General features: G+C 41.5%; 1 protein-coding gene across 8 annotated transcripts in view; it reads left to right on the top strand.

Annotated features, from left to right (window-relative positions):
• NAV1 (neuron navigator 1) overlaps window positions 1-18,453 on the top strand; it is a 199,889-nt gene extending 181,436 nt beyond the window's left edge. For all 8 annotated transcript variants that reach the window (XM_075195619.1, XM_075195617.1, XM_075195618.1 and 5 more), the window contains 2 exons: window positions 13,625-13,810; window positions 15,290-18,453. In XM_075195619.1, coding sequence (XP_075051720.1) covers window positions 13,625-13,810; window positions 15,290-15,385 — 282 coding nt within the window. In that variant the 3' untranslated portion in view covers window positions 15,386-18,453. The remainder of the gene's footprint in view (window positions 1-13,624; window positions 13,811-15,289) is intronic.
• The last annotated feature ends 2,587 nt before the right edge of the window (window positions 18,454-21,040 follow it).

The following is a 21,040-nucleotide window of genomic DNA, read 5'->3' as shown; positions in this document are numbered from 1 at the left end:
CCGTATGCACCGAAAAAAGGAGAGGGAGACCGCGACCCTTTAAGCAAGGGAAGCTCCCCAGCCCACAAATTCAACCCTAGTACTCCTCTAACCCTCCATACCCAACCCATCCATTAGCACCAACCATAAGATCCAGCAGTTTCAAATAATATCACCTACAGTCTTTAATCATCTCAGTTCACGGAGCGTATCTCAAACATTTTAACTATCTGAGGCATACAATTTCTAACAGCATCATTTCAGTCCAGGAGATCAATACGTCACCAAAGGTATCTTCAATCCGGACGAGGACCTCCAGGAGCTCTCTTATCCAACCAATTAGTCGCCTCTGATAGAGATCCAAAGAAATGAGTGGTCCCATCTGCAACCACACGTAATCTAGCCGGGAAAAGCATAGCATATGGCAACTGCATCTCACGAAGGCGACGCTTCATCTGTATAAACTGAGCTCTGCTCTTTTGTACATCCACCGAAAAGTCAGGAAATACAGCCACTCTTTGGTTTTGATACAATAGGGGGCCCTTGGTCCGAGCCAGGCGCAGAATAGCATCCCGATCCTTATAGTGTAACAGTTTAGCAATGAATGTGCGTGGCCGCGCACCAGGAGGCGGCATCTGAGTCGGGATTCGATGTGCCCTCTCCACCGCACACTGGGCCGTGAACTCCCCTCTGCCAAATATCTGGATCATCCAATTCTCCAAGAATGTCTCCAGAGCGTCACCCTCTGCCTTTTCAGGGAGACCCACCAGCCTAACATTGCTGCGTCTGAGGCGGCCCTCCATGTCTGACATTTTCTGTTTAACCGAAACCATCTGAGCCTCCAAACCGGCAACTTTCTGCGGCAAGGGAATTGTAGTATCCTCTAGTATGGCGATGCGGGCCTCTGTCTCTGACACACGTTCTCGAATCTTCTGAAAATCCTGCCGCATCAATGACAAATCAAACTGTACCTCTCCAATTTTATCCATTACCTTCTTTTCAGAGGCAGCGATAGCTTTCAGAACCTCTTGAAGAGTAGAATCAGCAGGCACATCTGCATCTTTGGAGGACTGAGACACCTGCGGTTCAGGTACAGGAGTTCCTCCCGATGCTGCGGAGGAATTGGAACGTGCATACTTATCCAGCTTACTAGCAGCAGTAACACTTGTAGAGTGTTTCCCCATGGTAACACCTTTTATATAGCCAAAAGCTGATGTAATATAAGGTTGTATATAGGACGCTCTCACTGCAGGTGCTCCGAAACAGATCATTCAGGCCTCAGCTGAATCCAGCAATTGTAAAGAGGGATGCGGCCACTACAGTACTGCATAAAGTGATCTATATAAAAAATCAAACAGTGCCTTCACAGCAATGGTTTAGATATGGAGACCCCCAGGCAATTTTGCTGCTCCCTGTGTTAGCCGTAGAGAGGAGATCTGAATCTTTTCCCCTCAGAAAGCCCCAGCACAGCAGCTTCCACGAATCCACTCCTCCAGCACCAGACACCTATATGCAGGTCTGCCCTCCTTCCACTTTCCTCTCCAAGATGGCGCTGCGACCCGCGCTATGGCGGGAAATTCCACTTCAGCTATCCCACACTTCACCGACGATCAGAGGGCCGCCTTCCCCGCTTCCAGCGATCCCCACAAGTGACAGGCAGGTGAGAACCTCCGACTTCTGCAGGTTTCAAGTCGCCGCTTTCACCCGCTCATCCGCCGCCAGGCTCTGCCCACAGCTCTCCGTTGCCAGACTCTGCACACTGCTCCCCGCAACAGCCGCCCTGACCCGCCGCCACACACCACCACACACAATTCTTGTATCCGAGGGCGCAGAGGGACCCACACTCCAAAATAGGTTAGTCTCAGCCCTAGGGGAGCAATCAGGATGGTTTTAACGGATGTTTGAGCCGGGGAGCTTCACCGAGTGCGACCTACTCCATGCTCCTCCAGGCCACGCCCCCGTTTCTTTTTCTTTTTAAATATGAAAAATATCCATCTGGGAGAAAAATCCTGATGATCCCTATGGAGAACTTTAAAGAAATCTGAACCCAGGCTTATTATTTCTTTCCATCTTGTAAGTGTTATCACATAAGAAGTCGGGTGAAAAAATATTATATGACATCACAGTATATGGAATACCTTTAATTATTCAAGGCACATTTATATCTTGTATTTGGTGAGTGGATTCACATAAGAAGAAATCTTTGGATTGAAGTTAACCTCACATTCACCACACAACACTATTTGTTGTTACTATATCACACTATGTTGTGTTTTTGTATCTTTTTATGCCATGGCACCACATAACGGAGGAAAGATCTGAACAAAGTGACCTACGCATCTACCTCCAAAATTTAAGTATTTTTTTATTCACTTATCTATGTTGTTAAGAAGATAAAATTGGCTTCTTTATATGTACATCCGTGTGGACATAATTATGTGACTACAGCCAGCAGCGCTGAAACATTCCTGTATTTAATTTATTTTATTTTATCCATATTGGGGAAATTGTGTGATCCCTATACGTGTGTTTAGCAGCAGCGGTTTATTAGCGCAATCTACTCCTCTTTCACATATTACTTCAATACCTTCTGGGAAGCGCTGTTTGATGAGTGTGTGTTCATCTCCTGTTTGTGAAAACTGCACCTCTGTTAAGGAAACCCGCCTTTATTTAAACAAAATGCTCTGGGTTTCTACTCTTTCTACTCTCCTGCTGGTTCCCTCATCGGTTTGATTTGAACAAAATAGGCAATACTCTGTTTCTGTTTTCTATTCTCTCACTGTCTTGGTATACTTGTACAAGAAATGTGTATATCTAAGTAAGTTGCCTTTTTGTCTATATTATATACAGCAATCAGTAGTTACTTCAGTATTTTCACTTGTTAATTGGTGGGGTCAGTTTTTGTTTTGCTGTCTTTCTCCCAAAAAAAGTTAATGTTTATGTGTTTGTTATATTGCCCTTGACTAGCAGAATGTCTGGTGGATGGGAAAATTCTCCAAGAGTAGAATGTCCTTTTGCCCGTTTATCTAAATCCACTGCTCTACCAATACAGGAAGCAGCAGTGCTTCTGGACATTGAAGAAAAACAATTATTTTCTTCTTAGATCCTCATATGTTGCAACAGGAAGTTTTTTCAGACCAATCATGTTTTCGGCCTGGGTAAACGAGGCTATTCAAAGTGAGCAGTTTATATGAGAATAGACCTCGACCTTATATGTAAGAATTGGCTGAGCATATTCAGGAAGCTTCTGATTTTTTAGGTCAGGCTTCTTTGAAATGTGATTCTGTCTATTTCAGACTCCCTGCACTTATAATTGTAACCAGGTGTACTTTGTGGTTACGATCCTTGTCAGCGGATGCAGAATTCAAATGAACTCTTGAGTCTTTACCTTTTGGCGGTATTACTCTAATTGATTCAGAACACATTATTCAAGTTGCTACAGGGGAAAACTTTTTTTTTTTTTACCCATTAGCAATAGTGAATCAAAGCAATCTAGGTTTCTGTACTTTTTTGTTTCTGTACTTTTTTGGAGGTACACAGATGCTATGTTGATCCCATGGAAGTTTTGCCTGGTGTCTGTTCCCACCTATCCCAGTGATTCTTACTAGAGAGCCTTTTGGGCCTTTGGAATCAGGAGATTTCTGTTATGTTACCTGAAAGGTTGTGTTTTTTCTTGCTGTCTTTTCAGCTCATTGTGTGTCTGTGTTGTAACCCACCTTTTCTGGTTTTACATTCTTGCAGGGCGGTGCTTCACACGAAGCCCTCTTTGTGCCTAAAGTATCCCTTTTTCATTTGAACCAGGAGATTGCCTGTCCTACATTTTGTCTTAGATCATCTTTTTCGGATGCGTCTTTTGTATGTAGTCCATGCCCTCAGATGTTATATGGACCGCACTGCTTCAATTCGCAAGGCTAATAACCTTTTTATTTTGTATGTTATGTACATGTGAGGTTGGCCTGCATCTAAGCTATCTGTTGCTCGCTGGATAACAGCCACTATTCGCTTGGCTCATATTGAGACAGCTAGATCAGCGCCGCTGATTTGAAGGCTCATTTAACCAAGGTAGTGGGTGCGATGTAGGTGGCAAGTCAAGGTACTTCGGCCACACAGTTGTGCCGGGCAGCTATATGGTTGTCTGTCTACATCTTTTCTAAATTTTATAGGTTGCAGGGCTTTGTATCTCAGGATGTTCGCTTTGGGCACAAGGGCTTACGTGCAGCAGTTTCAGAGCAATCCCACCCTTAGTGGCAGCTTTGGAATGTCCCCCTGATCAATGTTCCCCAATTGCAAGAAACTCATGGTAAAATCCATTTTTCTGAGTCCATTGGTGGATGCAGCCTTTTTAACTGTTTGATTGTCTTACACTCTGCACTTTTCTGTTATGCTAAATTAGTTATAATTTGTTATAAACTGAGTTTAGCTCCAGATGGGAGCTAAATAAGGGGGTGATACAAACTGGAAAGCTTTAACTATTGAAGTGCCTTAACTCCAGGTCCACCTACGATACCCCATAGTCACAATGGACTAAGAGAAACAGATTTTATGGTGAGTAAAAAAAAGAAGCAGCACATATAACGAGGGCTTATTCGATACAATACTCTTTTGGGGGAGATACATGTGTCGGAATATTATATTCGTCTTGCCAATTAAACAATTCGCTACTCCTTTTCTCAATCCAGTTGCTTTACTGAAAATAATGGCAAAAAAATCCCAATCCATCCAATTGTTTTTGCATATGATTTAGCTTCCTGAATGTATCACATCTGATGCACACACAAAACAATAATTGATCAAAGCTATCTAAACAGTTTGCATTGAGCCACAAATTCTGGAAGAGTGAAGAGAAGAGAGGACACATACTGATTAAAAAAAAAAAGAATAGATTCTATCAGTAAGCTTAGCAGGTAAAATTAGTACCCAGAAAACGTAAGCTCACTCTAAAGATCTCCACCCAGCAAGATATAAGAAATTGATATTTAGATGTTTTATTTTAACTATTTATTTAAGAACATATGCTGTATTCTGTCAATCAGTGATCTAAAGGGGAAGATAATATATATATTGCAATATTTCAGGGGGGAAAAATGTAACTCAAATCTGAGTGTGACATCTGTCATGAAGTCCCAGGGTTGAGCACCCTCTGATATGACTGTGGGGGCATATGAGGCTGTATTGAGGCATTATTGAGTCACATCTATAAAATGGGTTTGTGAGGTTTTATTGTGCCATATAAGTGGACAATTAAGTTTTCTGTATTCAGTCTTTACATTTGGTTGCTTTACCGAACTCAGTGTCCATTTTTACCATGGTGTTCATTATACATATTTGCATTTATGCTACAATAAGTATTATTTCTCTTTCATCCAGTCTGGGGGACACTGCTTACCATGGATTGTGGAGGGGAGCACGGGAGGTGGCACCTAACTAGTTAAGTTTAGCACTGCTGACAGACCCCCTCCCCTCTACAATCCCCCTGCCTCTTCCTGTTCAGTTAATTAAAAAGCCCAAGGAGAAAAGGCCAATCAAACAAGAGCACACAGAAGAAAGCAGAAGGGGGGGATTGCAGTGTCCCCCAGACGGAATCAGAGAAACGGATTTAACGTAAGTACATAAATCCTCTTTTCTCTTTCATCCAGTCTGGGGGACGCTGCTTACCATGGGGACGTTCTAAAGCAGGCCCCTAAGCGTGGGACTACTCTGAAAGCCCAGCTCGTAGAGCACTACGAGCGAAATTTGCATCCGCGGATGCAAATACATTAAACTGGTAAAATTTTGTAAAGGTGTGGACAGAAGACCAGGTGGCTGCCCTGCAAAGCTGGTCTGCAAAAGCCCCATTTCTCGCTGCCCACGACGCCCCTACCGATCTGGTGGAATGGGCCGTAAGTCTCTCTGGCACAGTACGGTTAGCCTTTATGTAAGCTTGCTTAATGGTTGCCGTAATCCATCTTGCAATGGACTGTTTTGAGGCTGGCCAGCTTCTCTTATTAGCATCATAAAGAACAAACAGAGAATCTGTACGTCTAATCTGAGAAGTTCTTTTGACATAAATGCGGAGAGCCCTAACTAATTGAGGTCTCCACTACTCTGCCATATACCACCTTTTTATTTTTATAAGGTGGCCTCTAAAGATCTACAGAGAGACAGCATTAAGAGGGGGGGAAGCTAAGACATAGAGCTCCCCTGCCCTCCAGAGAAAAGTGGACTAGCCCGGTCTTCTGGCGCCAAGGAGAAGCCCGGGAAAAGGACACCGATCAGAGGGAGCAGGCACCAGGACACTGCTGTTGGACTTCTCCCCTGTTTGGTCTGTGGGCTAAGTATCTGATTTATTTAATCACATTTTACTGTTTTTGCTAACTGCAAAGTGGGCTAGTAGGGGTTATATTATAGTTCTCCTACTTGCCAATATATTATTTGGTTGTTTAAAAAATCACAAGTACAACTTTTATGTCAGATTAGTTGATTACTTGTTTTTTTCCACTGTTCTCTCTCAGTTCTCTGTCTCTCTCAGCTAAATTAACTATTTAAGGCTGTGTGTTTGGTGTGCCTTCCTTTATATAAAAATGACAGATAAAGGAAAGGGCCCTATGGCAAAGTATTTTACATGTTCAAGATGTAATGTAAAATTACCATGTGGGCAGAAGGACCCGTTGGCGCTCTGCTCTGTCTGCAAAGCAGGGGTTCCCCCTGCGCAAACCCAGCATATTGCAGCCCCACTGACGGAGGAGCCGGCCTGGGTGGCCTCCCTGACACGGATGGTTTCCTCTTTAGCACAGATGGTTTCACAATCCAATCAGTTGCTATCTAGTGTGGCAGCCTCGGTGTCTAATAATGCTAGTTCATTAGACCTCCCTGCTTCCACAGGTTCTATTGGAACGTCTTTACCAGGACCTTCCTCATTGCTTATGGACCAGGCCCCTGTTCCTACAGAACCGGCATGGTCCACAGAATTTATAAAGGGTTTGGACAAGCTAAACCAGTTACTTGAATCCCCAAACTTCCCGCCTGCTAAAAGAAAGCGGCCTAGTTCTGCTAATCCCCTTTTGGTCCTTTCAGACTCAGAGGGGTTTTCAGAGGAGGAGGGAGAAATAAATTCTGATCCTGACCAGGTTCAACCTTTGGAACAGGAAGAGAACACTAAAAGCCAATTTATAGATGATTTGGTTTTAGCGGTTAGACAGGCGTCGGACCTCCCAGAACCAGAGGATCCTACTCCTAGAGACAGAAGTCTGTTTAAGAAGGCCAAGAGGAAGGCTATCCGTTTTCCCCCTTCTGTAAAACTCAGGGAGATTGCAGAGGGAGCCTGGAAACAGCCTGATAGAAGGTTCTCTGTTCCCAGGAGATTCTTTTCCCTGTATCCATTGCAGGAGGAAGACGTGGCTCGCTGGGAGACTATTCCTAAGAAAGATATTCCAGTAGCCCGTTTGGCCAGACACACTTTACTACCAGTCCCAGGTTCAGCAACTCTGCAGGATGCCACTGATCGCAGAGTGGAATCCCAGCTGAAATCTATATTTGTGGCAGCGGGTTCTTCCTTTAGGCCCACATTTGCTTCAGCTTGGGTTGCTAGAGCCATGGAAGCATGGGCAGACCAACTGGCAGAGGCCTTATAAGACTCTGATTTACTTCCCCTGGCTTTACAATTGAAAGAGGCATCAGGGTACCTTTATCAGGCGGCCCAGAACTCAGCGTCTGTGTCCTCCTCTATTCAGGCTGCATCTATTTCAGCAAGAAGAATGTTATGGCTGAAATCCTGGGAAGGAGATTCGTAATCAAAAAAGTCAGTTGAAACCATTCCTTTTTCAGCAGCAGGTTGTTCGGCCCGGAATTGGATACTATGATCTCCCAGGCAACAGGGGGCAAAAGCACTTTATTGCCGGTATTCTCTAATAGGGGCCGGACCCCTCGGGTCAGCTCCTTTCGTCGGCCCTTTAGGGGGAACTCCTTGCCTAGGGGACAGTCATTTAGAGGTAGACAACCAAATGCATGAGGCTCCTCTGCCAGGGGCAGATCCTCGTTTGCAGCTAGGCGCCAGGCCTCCAAGACCCAGGAGAAGCCTGCATCCCGACGACCACTCTATTCTGCCGGAGGTGGCGCCAGTGGGGGGACGTCTGTCTTTGTTTCAGGAACAGTGGGCAGCGTCCTCCCAAGACCCTTGGATTCGGGGCATTATATCAAGGGGGTACATCGTTTCTTCATAACCCCGCTACCCCGAGATCCAACAAGAAGACAGGCAAAACAGGCCTGTGTCGCCTCTCTTCTTTCGCAAAGAGTCATCTGCAGGGTCCCAGACGACCAGAAGGGACAGGGATTTTATTCAAATCTGTTTCTGGTCAGGAAGCCGGACGGGTCCTTTCGGCCCATCTTAAACCTAAAGAACCTCAATGTGCACTTATGGGTGGACAGATTTCGGATGGAATCCCTGAGGTCAGTAATAAACGGCTTGGAGAAGGATCAGTTTATGGCTTCCATAGACATAAAGAACGCATACCTCCACGTTCCCATTTGGAGCGACCATCAGTCTCCTAAGATTCACAGTGGGGTCCTCCCACTATCCGTTTCGGGCCCTTCAGTTCGGCCTCTCCACAGCTCCGAGGGTCTTCACGAAGATCATGTCAGTGATGGCAGCGTGTCTTCACTTAAAGGGAGTTCAGGTCGTGCCTTATTTGGACGATCTGCTCATCAAATCCTCCTCAGAGATTTGCTTACGTCAGCACTTATCCCTCACCTTGGCGGTTCTCGAGAGCCATGGGTGGCTGATAAACTTAAAGAAATCCCAGGTCGTTCCGTGTCCACGCATGGTTTTCCTAGGGTCTCATCATGGACACCAGTCAGCAAAAGGTGTTCCTGCCTGCCGAGAAAATCAGTTCAATTCGGAGTATAACATCTCAGGTCTTGTCTTCTCCCAGCCCCTCAATTCACTTGTGCATGCGGCTGCTGGGAAAGATGGTGGCCTCCTTCGAGACCATCCCCTTCGGTCGAGCTCATTCTCGGTGCTTCCAGTGGGATTTTGTTGACCAAATCAGGATCCCACCTACGTTTGGATCACCAGAGGATCTCGCTGTCTCCGAGGGCGAGAGAATCGCTCCAGTGGTGGCTGAATCAGGATCACATGGCGGTGGGCAGGTCTTTTGCTCCATGGTCATGGATCATAGCCACAACAGATGCCAGCCTGAGAGGTTGGGGGTTGGTAGTCCTGCACCTCAGGCTCCAGGGGCTCTGGTCAGTTCAGGAATCAGCCTTATCAATCAATACATTAGAGTTGAAGGCAATTCTTTTAGCTCTCCGGGGAGGCCCAGACTCTTCTTCAGGGTCACCCAGTCAGGGTTCAGTCCGACAATGCCACGGCTGTGACATATGTCAACAGACAGGGAGGAACCAGGAGTGCAGCTGCTATGAGAGTGGCAGCTCAGATATTCCTTTGGGCAGAACAGTATGTTCCAGCAATCTTGGCGGTGTTCATTCCAGGAATAAAAAATTGGGAGGCCGTCTACCTCAGTCGCAATGAGATGATGCCTGGGGAGTAGTCCCTCCACCTGGAAGTATTTCAGTCTCTAGTTCAGAGGTGGGGTCTTCCGGATATAGAACTCATGGCCTCCAGACACAACAAAAAAGTTCACAAGTATTACGCAAGGGCAAGAGACCACTTAGCGGTAGCGGTGGACGAGATGTCCATGTCATGGGAATTCAGGTTGGGATATCTGTTTCCCACGATTCCCATGCTTCCTCGAGTGCTCAGACGAGTGAGACAAGGCGGTCGGCCGGTGATTCTAATAGCTCCCTCATGGCCGCGTTGAGTGTGGTACGCGGACATAATCTTCATGGCGGTAGGACAAGGATATCGTCTTCCGTCACGAGACGATCTTCTTCTACAAGGCCCCTTTCGTCACCAGAATTTACCTCTGCTCAGTTTAACGGCATGGCTGTTGAAGCCAGCCTCTGGAGAGCTAGGGGTTTTTCCCCCATTGTAGTGGACATTATGCTGCGAGCTCGAAAACCGGTTTTGGCTTGCATCTATCATCGTATTTGGCGAGCATATATTAGATGGTGCGAAAGTAAGTCCTGTTGCACATGTTCTTTTCGTCTCCCTCGCTTATTGGCCTTTCTTCAGGATGGGCTGGAAGCAGGGCTCTGTTTAGGTTCTTTAAGAGTTCAGGTTTCAGCGCTTTCAGTTTTCTTTCACCTGAAGTTAGCGGACTTGCCAGACGTCAGGACCTTTCTTCAGGGAGTCTTACATATTCAGCCTCCTTACGTTCCGCATACAGCACCATGGGATTTTAACCTGGTACTGGATATGCTTAAAGGGCCTCCTTTTGAGCCATTACCTTCGGCTGATTTTAGGTGTCTTACCTGGAAGGTCGTCTTTCTTTTAGCTATTGCATCTGCACGTAGGATTTCAGAATTAGGAGCTCTGTCTTGCCGGGAACCATATCTGGTTTTCCACGAGGACAGAGCGGTGTTAAGAATCCACCCTTCCTTCGTTCCAAAAGTAGTTTCGGCTTTCCATCTGAACCAGGAAATTGTAGTTCCGGTCTTTTCATCTACTTCCCATTCGGATCAACAGTCTATGGAAAGTTAGATGTGGTTAGGGTTCTCCGCATTTATGTCAAAATTAATTCTCAGATTAGACGTACAGATTCTCTGTTTGTTCTTTATGATGTCAATAAGAGAGGCTGGCCAGCCTCAAAACAGTCCATTGCAAGATGGATTATGGCAATTAAGCAAGCTTACATAAAGGCTAACCGTACTGTGCCAGAGAGACTTACGGCCCATTCCACCAGATCGGTAGGGGCGTCGTGGGCAGCGAGAAATGGGGCTTCTGCAGACCAGCTTTGCAGGGCAGCCACCTGGTCCTCTGTCCACACCTTTACAAAATTTTACCAGTTTAATGTATTTGCATCCGCGGATGCAAATTTCGCTCGTAGTGCTCTACGAGCGGGGCTTTCAGAGTAGTCCCATCCTTAGGGGGCTGCTTTAGAACGTCCCCATGGTAAGCAGTGTCCCCCAGACTGGATGAAAGAGAAAAGAGGATTTATGTACTTACGTTAAATCCGTTTCTCTGATTCCATCTGGGGGACACTGTGATCCCTCCCTTCTGCTTTCTTCTGTGTGCTCTTGTTTGATTGGCCTTTTCTCCTTGGGCTTTTTAATCAACTGAACAGGAAGAGGCAGGGGGATTGTAGAGGGAAGGGGTCTGCCAGCAGTGCTAAACTTAACTAGCTAGGTGCCAACTCCCGTGCTCCCCTCCACAACCCATGGTAAGCAGTGTCCCCCAGACGGAATCAGAGAAACGGATTTAACGTAAGTACATAAATCCTCTTTTTCTAGCATACTACACATGCAAGAATATTATTATTATTTCATTGTACGATATGTTTGTAGCACACTAAAGATATTGTAATGATCTAATTTTATGCGTCTTATTCATGATGTACTAAATATAACACGTTAACTTCACAGGAATGATTCTGTAATACAATATTAAAGGGAGCAAAAATGACTTTTACATAACTGCATTTGGAATAGAGCTTAATTGTTGTCGTTGCCTCCAATTATTTTTCTAGATACAGTTTTAAGTGATGAAGAGACATCCTGGCAAAGACAGTTGGGTTTTAGTCATGACAGACCTGCACACATTATACAAAGGGTATCATCACCTTATTAAGATCATTTGAAGTTAAAAGACTTTATAGTTTTGCTAAGGAACATAGTCTATATGATTTAGCCAAATAGTTGGAGGAAAATGTTTGCTGTGAAATCATCCAAGATCATTTAACGGATCCATATTGGAACATAGTTGCGATATAGCGATCCTCTGTCTATTGAAGTTAACAGTGATTTAGCCCAGCAAATAAAACACTGTTGGAAAAGTGGCTCTGTTAAAATCAATGGAAATTACCTGGCACATTGTTAAGCAGTGATTTGTAACTGTTTTTTCTCTTTACATAGATATTGAAATGATGATTTTGACATGTAGAGTACAGCAGCATCAAATTGCTTAGACATCTCTCTTGCAAATAAAATCAATGATTTTCCTGTCTGTAAAGCTGCAGCCGACAAGTTTCATGTTTCCTGAAAACAGTGCATTGCATAATGCTTCCTTAGTGTGATCTGAATAGGCAGCAGAAGGTTAATAGAGGAGTATGGAAGCTAGCCAGGAGCAGCAGCAGCAAGTCATGCGATTTGCATTTAGATTGCTATTACAAAATGGATGTTCCCCTTTTTATTCTGCTAACTCAAGTTTTCTAAACATAAAATGCAAAATTCTTATAGTGCTTTGACTGATTGCTGAAGTTTCATTTCACTCATTGTGTGTTATATACTAGTGTTTGTGCAGTTCTTTGGTTCATTGATCCCTGCAGGAGACTCATACTAGCATGGAAGAAACACGAATACCAAGTTTGACCGAATGGATTGTTTTTTTTTATTTCTAGTCATTTCTTCTTCAAGGCTCTCAGCCCAGGGCACCACTGTTACCCTTCAGCCTCTGTGAATCTCTTAGCACCTGTGGGCATACAAATTGGTATTAGACAATAGTGTAATTTATTATCTTTGATTTTATTGTTCTAGCTCTGGAAGCCTTGCAAGACTTTGCAAGCCTGACCAGCGATATGTCTCCTATGAAAATGTTAATATTTTGGATAATGCTTAATTTTTCCAACTATATAAGCAGCATCCACTGTATATTCAATAAATCAGTAGTCTGGAGTCTATGTACTTTTATTTTAGATGAATGTACTGCCTATGGTTTTGTATTTGTTCCAATAAAACTGAAGCTTATAAGATCTATCCTAGTTTATTTATTTTTAACTATTTATTTAAGGCATTAAAGAGCAGGTTACAGAGGAAAAAATGTACATCATTAATATAATTGTAACACAGTTAAAATAGTGGTAATACACAGTGGTGGTGATAATAAATAAATAAAGCAGAATTGTATAAGGCTGAGGTCAGACTCTGGAGGAGTGATTGGTGAGATAGTTGTGCTCAGATATGGTCAGTGATCTAAAGGAAAGAAGTCTTAAACATAATAAAGTGTCTAATATGTAAGTATCAATGAAACACAGTCATAGGAAGCCAAAAGTTACTGCTTTGCAGAAGTCAAAAACTTAATATTAACCTGCCACTAGCCAGCAAATGCAAACAAAGAGCAGGATTAAAGGTGAAGGAACAAGGGCTAGGGAATATATCTTGTTGCAGTGGGCCCAGCTAGTAAGTGAGAGGTTAATTATTGGGTGTGATCAAGTTTCAGTGGGTTTTTGAAAGGCTGAAGCAGAGCAGAGAGAGGAGTTGAAGAGACATTGGCTGATTCCATGTCCTCCCATATGCTGTATTCAAGGGGAAATTGCCACTGTTTACACTGCCAGCTGAGTAGCATACTTCTGCTTCTGATGATGCATTGTAAAGACTAAATAACCTATTTCATCCAGGACATAACGTTTCTCAATTTTCATCTACATTCCTACTGTTAATTGAAGTACCACGTGTGAAATTAAATTGAAGGCTGTTTGTTTTTAAATCGGTCATTTCATTTCTTACTGGTTCATTCATTTGAAAAACAGGAGGGAAAAATTGTGTTTGACATGAGATTGTTCATGTGTACTGAATTCCCAGATTATGCTTATTAATTTAATTTTTATTCCCATAGGTACATGGACAGAGAGCAGCCTGGGAGGACCCGGTTGAATGGGTTAGGGACACACTACCCTGGCCTCTGGCACAACAGGATCAGTCAAAGTTGTTACATCTGCCACAACCAAGTATGGGCACCCACCTCAACGCATCACCTCCTAGGAAGGAATCACCCCCAGCTTCCATGGACTCTGATCCCCTGGTATAGTGAAAGCCTAGCATTGATTTTATATGCACAAAGAAAACAGTAATCGCGGAGAGACGGGTACTCTTATAGAGAATGTTGATTTTACTAAATTGAGTGACAAAACAGGGATGGGTGAAACTAGAGTATGGCCTATATTTTATATGCTTTTTTATTATTTTGTTTTATTAAATCAACCATGTGTACTGTAGTAGCATCTGTTCATAAGAGATCATTAATCTACAGAGCCTGACTTCAATAGGCTGACTACAGCCTAGAATGTGAGGGGGGTGGGGGTGCAACATTGTGACAGGAGAGGTATAAACTGAAATTCATTTTAAAATACAAGAGAATAGTTATCCAAAGTAAAAAAAAAACCATGAATGGAAACTGTAGTATAGCTTTAGGGGTGTATATGTGGGTAGAGAGCGGCAGTAAATATAATTTTCGATTTGCTAATGTACTGCTTCTGGTATTTACCAAGAAGGGCTCATTGGTGAGCCCTGGCAAAGCTCCCTCCCAACACTGCCAACAAAAAGATGAAGTGGCCTCTGTTTGGCTACCGTGCATGTGTGGCTAAGGACGTGCATGCACATAGCAATAGGACCCGACTATGTATCCAGGGAGGCTTCTTTGGCAATGATGGAGACCCATGGACTCCATGAAAAGGTAAGCCAACGTCAGATGGCATTCATTTTTTCGTTTCTCCAAATTTTTGGCTTATTACAGCCTAATCAATATACCCCTTAAACTTGACGTATTCCCAAGGTAAAGGCTGAAGACAATAAGTCAACCTTGGGCACAAGCTTGAGAATAAGTGAGTAGGAGAGACAAGGATGGCGACAGGTACAGGCATGACAGCCCCCACCACCCTCACATCTTCAGCATCAGTAGCGCTCGTTCACCCCTCCATTCTGCTATAAAGTTCTGATTTATTAATGAAAACTAAATGAGTTACAAAGATTGCTGTGACCCTTTTTAAAAAGTCAAGTGGAGCGGAGATTCAGAAATATGGGAGCATAAACATTGGTGCAGGGGGTGAAGGAACCTGGGTTCTAAGTTAAGGACAAGTTTTTACCCAACGTGTATTAGCATGTTGGGGAATATTGGCTGTGGGCAGCCTGGACCATTAATCAGTCCCTGTCTATGTGAGTGTTCATATTTGTGGCTGGTAAACAGAGTGGTAATGGATAGAGACGCAACTGATTAAAAGACACCCATACATGGCTACTATTACTCCTTTTGTATGTGTTATAATAGCAGAAAAAAATAGCCTGTAACACAATTGAATTTAAGTTACTGTAAGATTTGTTCTTCCATATGGTATTTTAGATACCTTTAACTACATTCCTGTAACTTGTTATGAAGCTTGGCATAGAAAATCTGGTGGTGTTATTGTGCAAGTGAGGTTTATGCTATTACAGAAAACATGTGAGAGAAATTATGCTTGCTTGACATATACCAGATATATTTTACATCTGCACATACTTTTTCCAGATGGCAATGCTCTTAAAACTTCAAGAAGCAGCCAACTTTATTGAATCGCCAGACAGAGAGACGTTGTGTGACAGTGACCTCACCTCCACCATCTGATTGATAACAACATGGGAACTACCCTCTACACAGCACCCTTATTGTAAAATTGGGAAATTGGACATTCAGTCATGAGAGAAATTACATGGTTCCTTTCAACATTTGAACTGAGGATGGACTTTATTACCTTTTAAACCTTCTTTAGTATTTATGCCTCCCTAGTTTGGAAATGAAATGCTGAATCTTACAATAGATTGAAACAAAGATTTAAATTTTTCTCTGTTCTTGGTGGATAATTCGCAAAACAGGTTTAAGGAGAGAGGATGATTTATATTGCTATTATGATTTTTTTTCCTTCTACTTCTAGAAGTTAACCTTTATTATTTCCAGGCCTAATTTCAGGCTACCAATTAATCTCCACAATTAGTGTTTTCTTTGCAAGGACAAAAAAAACAGTAGATAGTGGACAATTAAGTGAGACATGGGAAAAGAGGGTGTTCTATTTCAAGACTGTTATTGTATAACTGTACTTCCTAGATGCAAGTTAATGTCAGATGGAACTGCAGCAGATCATTCTGATACCACTGTAGATGTGTCATGTGTCAGCTTTTGGGTTAGCACCCACCTAATCAAAAATGTGAAATGCATTCCTCCCTTCATGCACATTCCTCATGCCATACTTGTGTCTTTCTAATCAAGTGGGAATTCCATTTATCTATATACTTTCTACACTCTACTCCATTCTAAACACAAAAGCATGTCAATCATTATATTTGGGACTTTCATGGCTTCATCTTTAGGGATTTTGCCTATAGGATTTATTTAGAATTTTGAAGTCGGCCTTTCATTTTTCATTTTAGGCATGAAATAGAGATGGTATGTTACATTTGTTGTAGAATGGAGAAGTTGTGGAGCATTACGCTAACGTGCACAAGAAAATAAAATGGAGAGCTGTATAGGAGCAGGGATATGATACAAATATGTTTTGCAGGAAGATATTATGCAAGAGATACATAACAGAATTATGGTCAGACTCCATCCGTATATGGTTTTCCATAAGTTTTAAATTATTTTTTTACCTTCTAATTTTTACAATACGTTCTATAATTCATCTGTTTCAGTTTTGGGAATAAATGTATTTCTTTGTAGCCTACCAGTCAGTTAAATATAGAAGTCAAAACTGTGGTAGAACTTGGTTGAACAAGCTTCAGCCTAGTGACAAAGTAAATGCTTGAACACATCCAACCCTTAAATCATAAAAATAATGGTTTGGGGTTTTTTTTGTTTTTTTTTTAACTATTCAGTATTATGAGCATTGTATTTTCTTTTACACCACATCAGTGTACAGGACCTTAAACTGCATGCAGACCTTAACAATTTTGTATCCGCATGGAGAAAAGCCATTGCGATCAAGTTTTATTGTATTAGTAAAACAGCACTCTGACCTTAAGGTACAAATCAGTCCTTTCATTGTTTAAAACAAAGCAACTGAAAAACCTTTTCCACTCAGGATGTAGTGGTTTCTTGATCACACATATACATGTGCAGAGATTAGTAAATTAATAATCTGCAAAGAAGATCCCCATTTCAATGACTTGAAAAATACATGAACATACGCTTTCTAGAACATACCATAGAAACCAGGAATAACCCTAAAATTTATTTTGACCCTCATTTTATTATAATCAATTTCTGTGGATATTTAGTTATATAAACTCCAGCCTGCTGATTCTCCCCTTCCTGGCTGCTTTTATGTATTATTATATAAAATGAACAATAGCTAAATGTTTGTAGTAGCATTCATGAGTAAAATCATCCCATATGTAACTTCAAATTTTGCCAATGCCAATTGTGGAACCCTAAATATGGACCGTTTATCTACTACAAGTTTTTTCTTGTATTGCAGTTCTTTAGTAACCGCAATCCTTCTATCATACTGATGGCCAAGGCTGAGCTGAAATTGCAGTTTTTAGAACAGTTTTCTGCTGCATAGCACATTTTTAATGTGCGACACTAGTTTTGTGCAGAAATTGTATTTTTTTTCCATCCATTAGAAACACTCTTGTGCAGTTGATAGAATAATACTGTTAGCTTTGATTTGAGTTTTTATTTAAAGCACTTGGCCCAGCTAAATTGCTCTTAATTCTATTGTTTTTCTCAATGCTGTAAATTGTGTTATTATATATGTGTTGCACTTTATAATTTTCCGCATTGCTGGTCTCTGTGGTATAGCATAGATATGCACTCCTGTTAGGAGTAGCATGCCATAATTATTAGCTTTATACAATGTTGGGCAGGGTGTAGCCCCTAGCCCATGGGTTTCTTAAGGGCATGAGGCATTGGTGCTAACATCAGGTGCTCACTGTCTGTCAGATGGGAGGTGGGTACCTGCATAACGAGTCTATCCTTCCTCCCATTATTCAATCTGACAGTAATGGAGTGAAATACTCCTCGGTGCTCACGATAAGGTCACTTTCCATGTGCACATAAACATAATAGATGTATATGAGCAGTAACAAAAGACTCTGACTCTTGGCAGTAAATGACTTGCTTGTCCAGGGCAGCGTAGCTATAAAGCAGCGCACAGATTCACCAGGCTTTAATATTGCATGGGTTATAAAAAAAAAAGAAAAAAAGGAGGAGACATTGTTAAGATATCTTCTTCCCTGTGCCTCCCTCTACATTTTCTGTCACTGTGGCCATCATTTAGAGGTATCTGCATTTTGTACATGAAAAATAAAAATGGACTAAAGTAGGAATTGGTGCACATTTTTGTCAGTTGTGATCTGTTACTATACATAAACGAGTAAAGGCATGCATATAGTCAGCACTTTATTTAGAAGCATATGTTTATTCCAGAATGTTTCCATATGGCATAAGTCATTATTGGTTTCTATCATTCAGAATATAGCGACAGACCCTAAACAATATGGAACGGATAATATATTGAATTATGTAATTTTGTTTTTCTCCAAGGAATACACTTGTACCATTGCATAACTCTTAAACTTAACTGCTTTAGGTTTGTACTTTATTCTAACTAGGTTGGTATAATTGGGCAATGGAACAGTGTATCAAATATGGTTAAAGTGATGCAAAACTCTAAATTACCTACTGTTTAACTGTAACTTTGTATTTTGTCTTCATTCCTGTTTTTTAGTGTGTCTCTACAGTTTTTATTGCTTCTTTGTATTTTATTCTTTATTTGCCTCATGCGTCTAGGGGCAAAAATACAAATCTCTCGAACCTTACTGATGACAGCTGGAGTAGAGGGGAGCCCATGCTTCCTCAGATGCAAATTTCACACCACACAGGCACCAGACAGGGAGTCTGTAGCTATGTACAGTTGCATTGCTTTCCTTATGTAGTGTAGTATCTATAATCTGCGATCAGCAGCTTACTGAAAGCAGCTCATACTGTAAACAAAATAGAACTATTTGTCTTCTGTGGAGGTATACTAAAAAAAACTACAACGAATGTTAACTACAAGAAAATGTATGTGATACAGCGTTTTGTTGGTATATCTCTACAGTAAAATATTTCCTATTTTAAATTACAGGAGGAGCCACAAAACAAGGACAATGACATCTGTATGCAGCCAAAACAAATTGAGCAAAAGAGTGGAGATATGTACCAAACATTCAGTCGCACATAACATATGAGACTGCAACAAATGGCATTTTTAAGTTTAAAGGGTATAGTCTGTCACAATAAATGAGTAATTATTAAGGGGTGGCTCACATGTTGTTACATTTTGAATCTTTGGGGGAAAATTATATGGGACATTTAAAAAGAACTATACAGTTGCAATAAAATTGATTGAAAATAAAGGTATATAAAGGTAATATGTTCTGCAAGAGCTGTCAAATAAATATTGAAATATGTAAAGACTAAACTACATTGACAATTTGTAGCCAATTACATGTATTTATACTAAATAGATATTGTTATGTTTAGAACAAAACCTAAGCTACTTGTAGCTTTTCTGTATGGGGGAAAATGGCGAGTTTTATTTGTCAGATACATTGTGTTTATGGACTTGGCTCGGTAAACACCACAAACTGTAGTGATTATTAAAATCATATAATATTGATGAAACCAAATTTAAAGGAAAAAAAGTAATAGTTCTAAGGCTACTCAGAAACCTAACCAGACACAAAATAGTCCACGTGTTGGTAATGGGTCATTTTAAACTCCCTCTCAGTTGGTTCTACTCACAATGCAAGGTTTAATATGGTGCTTCATATACAACAACTAAGACATCAGTAACATTAACTGGGGGGTTGGATCTACAGAAACATCCTCCCCACTGTTTTTGTACAAGCTTCGGCCTTGTTTCCATTTTATGTTGGTCCTAAATGTTTGAATTTCATAATGTTAGGGAAGATACCATTTTGGTGACATGTAGCACATTGGCATTTTTTAGATGTATTTATAAAGTTGTACCATTGAAAAAATCTTCAATAATGTTTTTTTATATATTCCCATTTAAAATGTGACTATCTCAAACTTCTTAGTGTCTTATTTGTTAACTTTAAAACAAAAAAACATATCACGGAGAGAAAAGAAACAAGACATTGTAAACATGGAGAACAACAAAATAGAAGATATTAGATGGTGCAAATGAAGTGATACACACACGTGGGGCCATTTACAATGACCAGTAACACTGCAAAACTGTATTTATTTGTGTTACTTGCTTTTGCTCTTATGTGCACACTTACATCCTACATTATCTTCTTTGGAGATGATGCAATCTTTTGAGTGGTAGACACGTTCATATCAGACATAAAACAGCACCATTGTGTGTCTGAAAGGTTTGCAATTCTATTTTTACTCCATTCACCTTCGTTAGGACCAGTCATTAACACAACTAAACAAATAGGCATTTGCAAATATTGAAGGGAAGGAACTCATGACCCCAGGGCTGTGAGGCAGAAGTGCTAGCCACTAAGCCCCCATGCTGCCCATCTTGCCTATAGTGTTTGGGTACACACTACAGAAAATTGCAGTAGATGAGTTTTCTGTAACTGATTTAACTGAAAGTCCCGATGAGCATGCAAATTTATGTGTACACACCTACACAATTTACCTTCAGATTTGTGTTCATCTGTCATAACCATCTGCTGAAAAGATCGAAACTTTGCACACTAGAGAGCTCTGGCTACATTGCTGCTGGTTGTGAGTGCATGCACACTTCCACATTTGCCTGACACTGTTTCACCGTTAATAGTGATTTTTAGTCAGTTTATAAAATCAAACAATACAATGTGCTTTTGTACAACAAAACATGATAATGGGAGTGTACACACTATTGTGATATCACAGCTAACAGTCGTTTATAGTGTTATTGACACGCTAATTGGTTGACAAACCTGTAGTGTGTACCCAGCTTTATTTTGTACCTGCAGTGCACTTGCTGTCAAGTTCAGTAACACACCAAATTCCACTAGACATGGTTGACCTTGCAGACAAGGGCCACTGTGCAATATATATTATGGAGTACCCATTAAAGTTTAACATAGAGTTGCACCTTTCCCTGTGAAAGGGGTCCCAGCTAATTCAGGTGGTTCAGCATGGTCTGTTAATCCCATATTATACATGGATCCAGCTGTATCGCAATATAAATGTGTATACAAAACAACAAAAAAAAATTCAGCACTGTCAACAATTGTCTTTTTATATTTTATACGTAATGGGCATATATTGTGCCAT

Source organism: Mixophyes fleayi, chromosome 2 (assembly GCF_038048845.1).
Source record: "Mixophyes fleayi isolate aMixFle1 chromosome 2, aMixFle1.hap1, whole genome shotgun sequence".
In the NCBI taxonomy this organism is placed as follows: Eukaryota; Metazoa; Chordata; class Amphibia; order Anura; family Limnodynastidae; genus Mixophyes; species Mixophyes fleayi.
The sequence above is the reverse complement of the archived record's forward strand: the minus strand, read 5'-3'. Positions and strand labels throughout refer to the sequence as shown.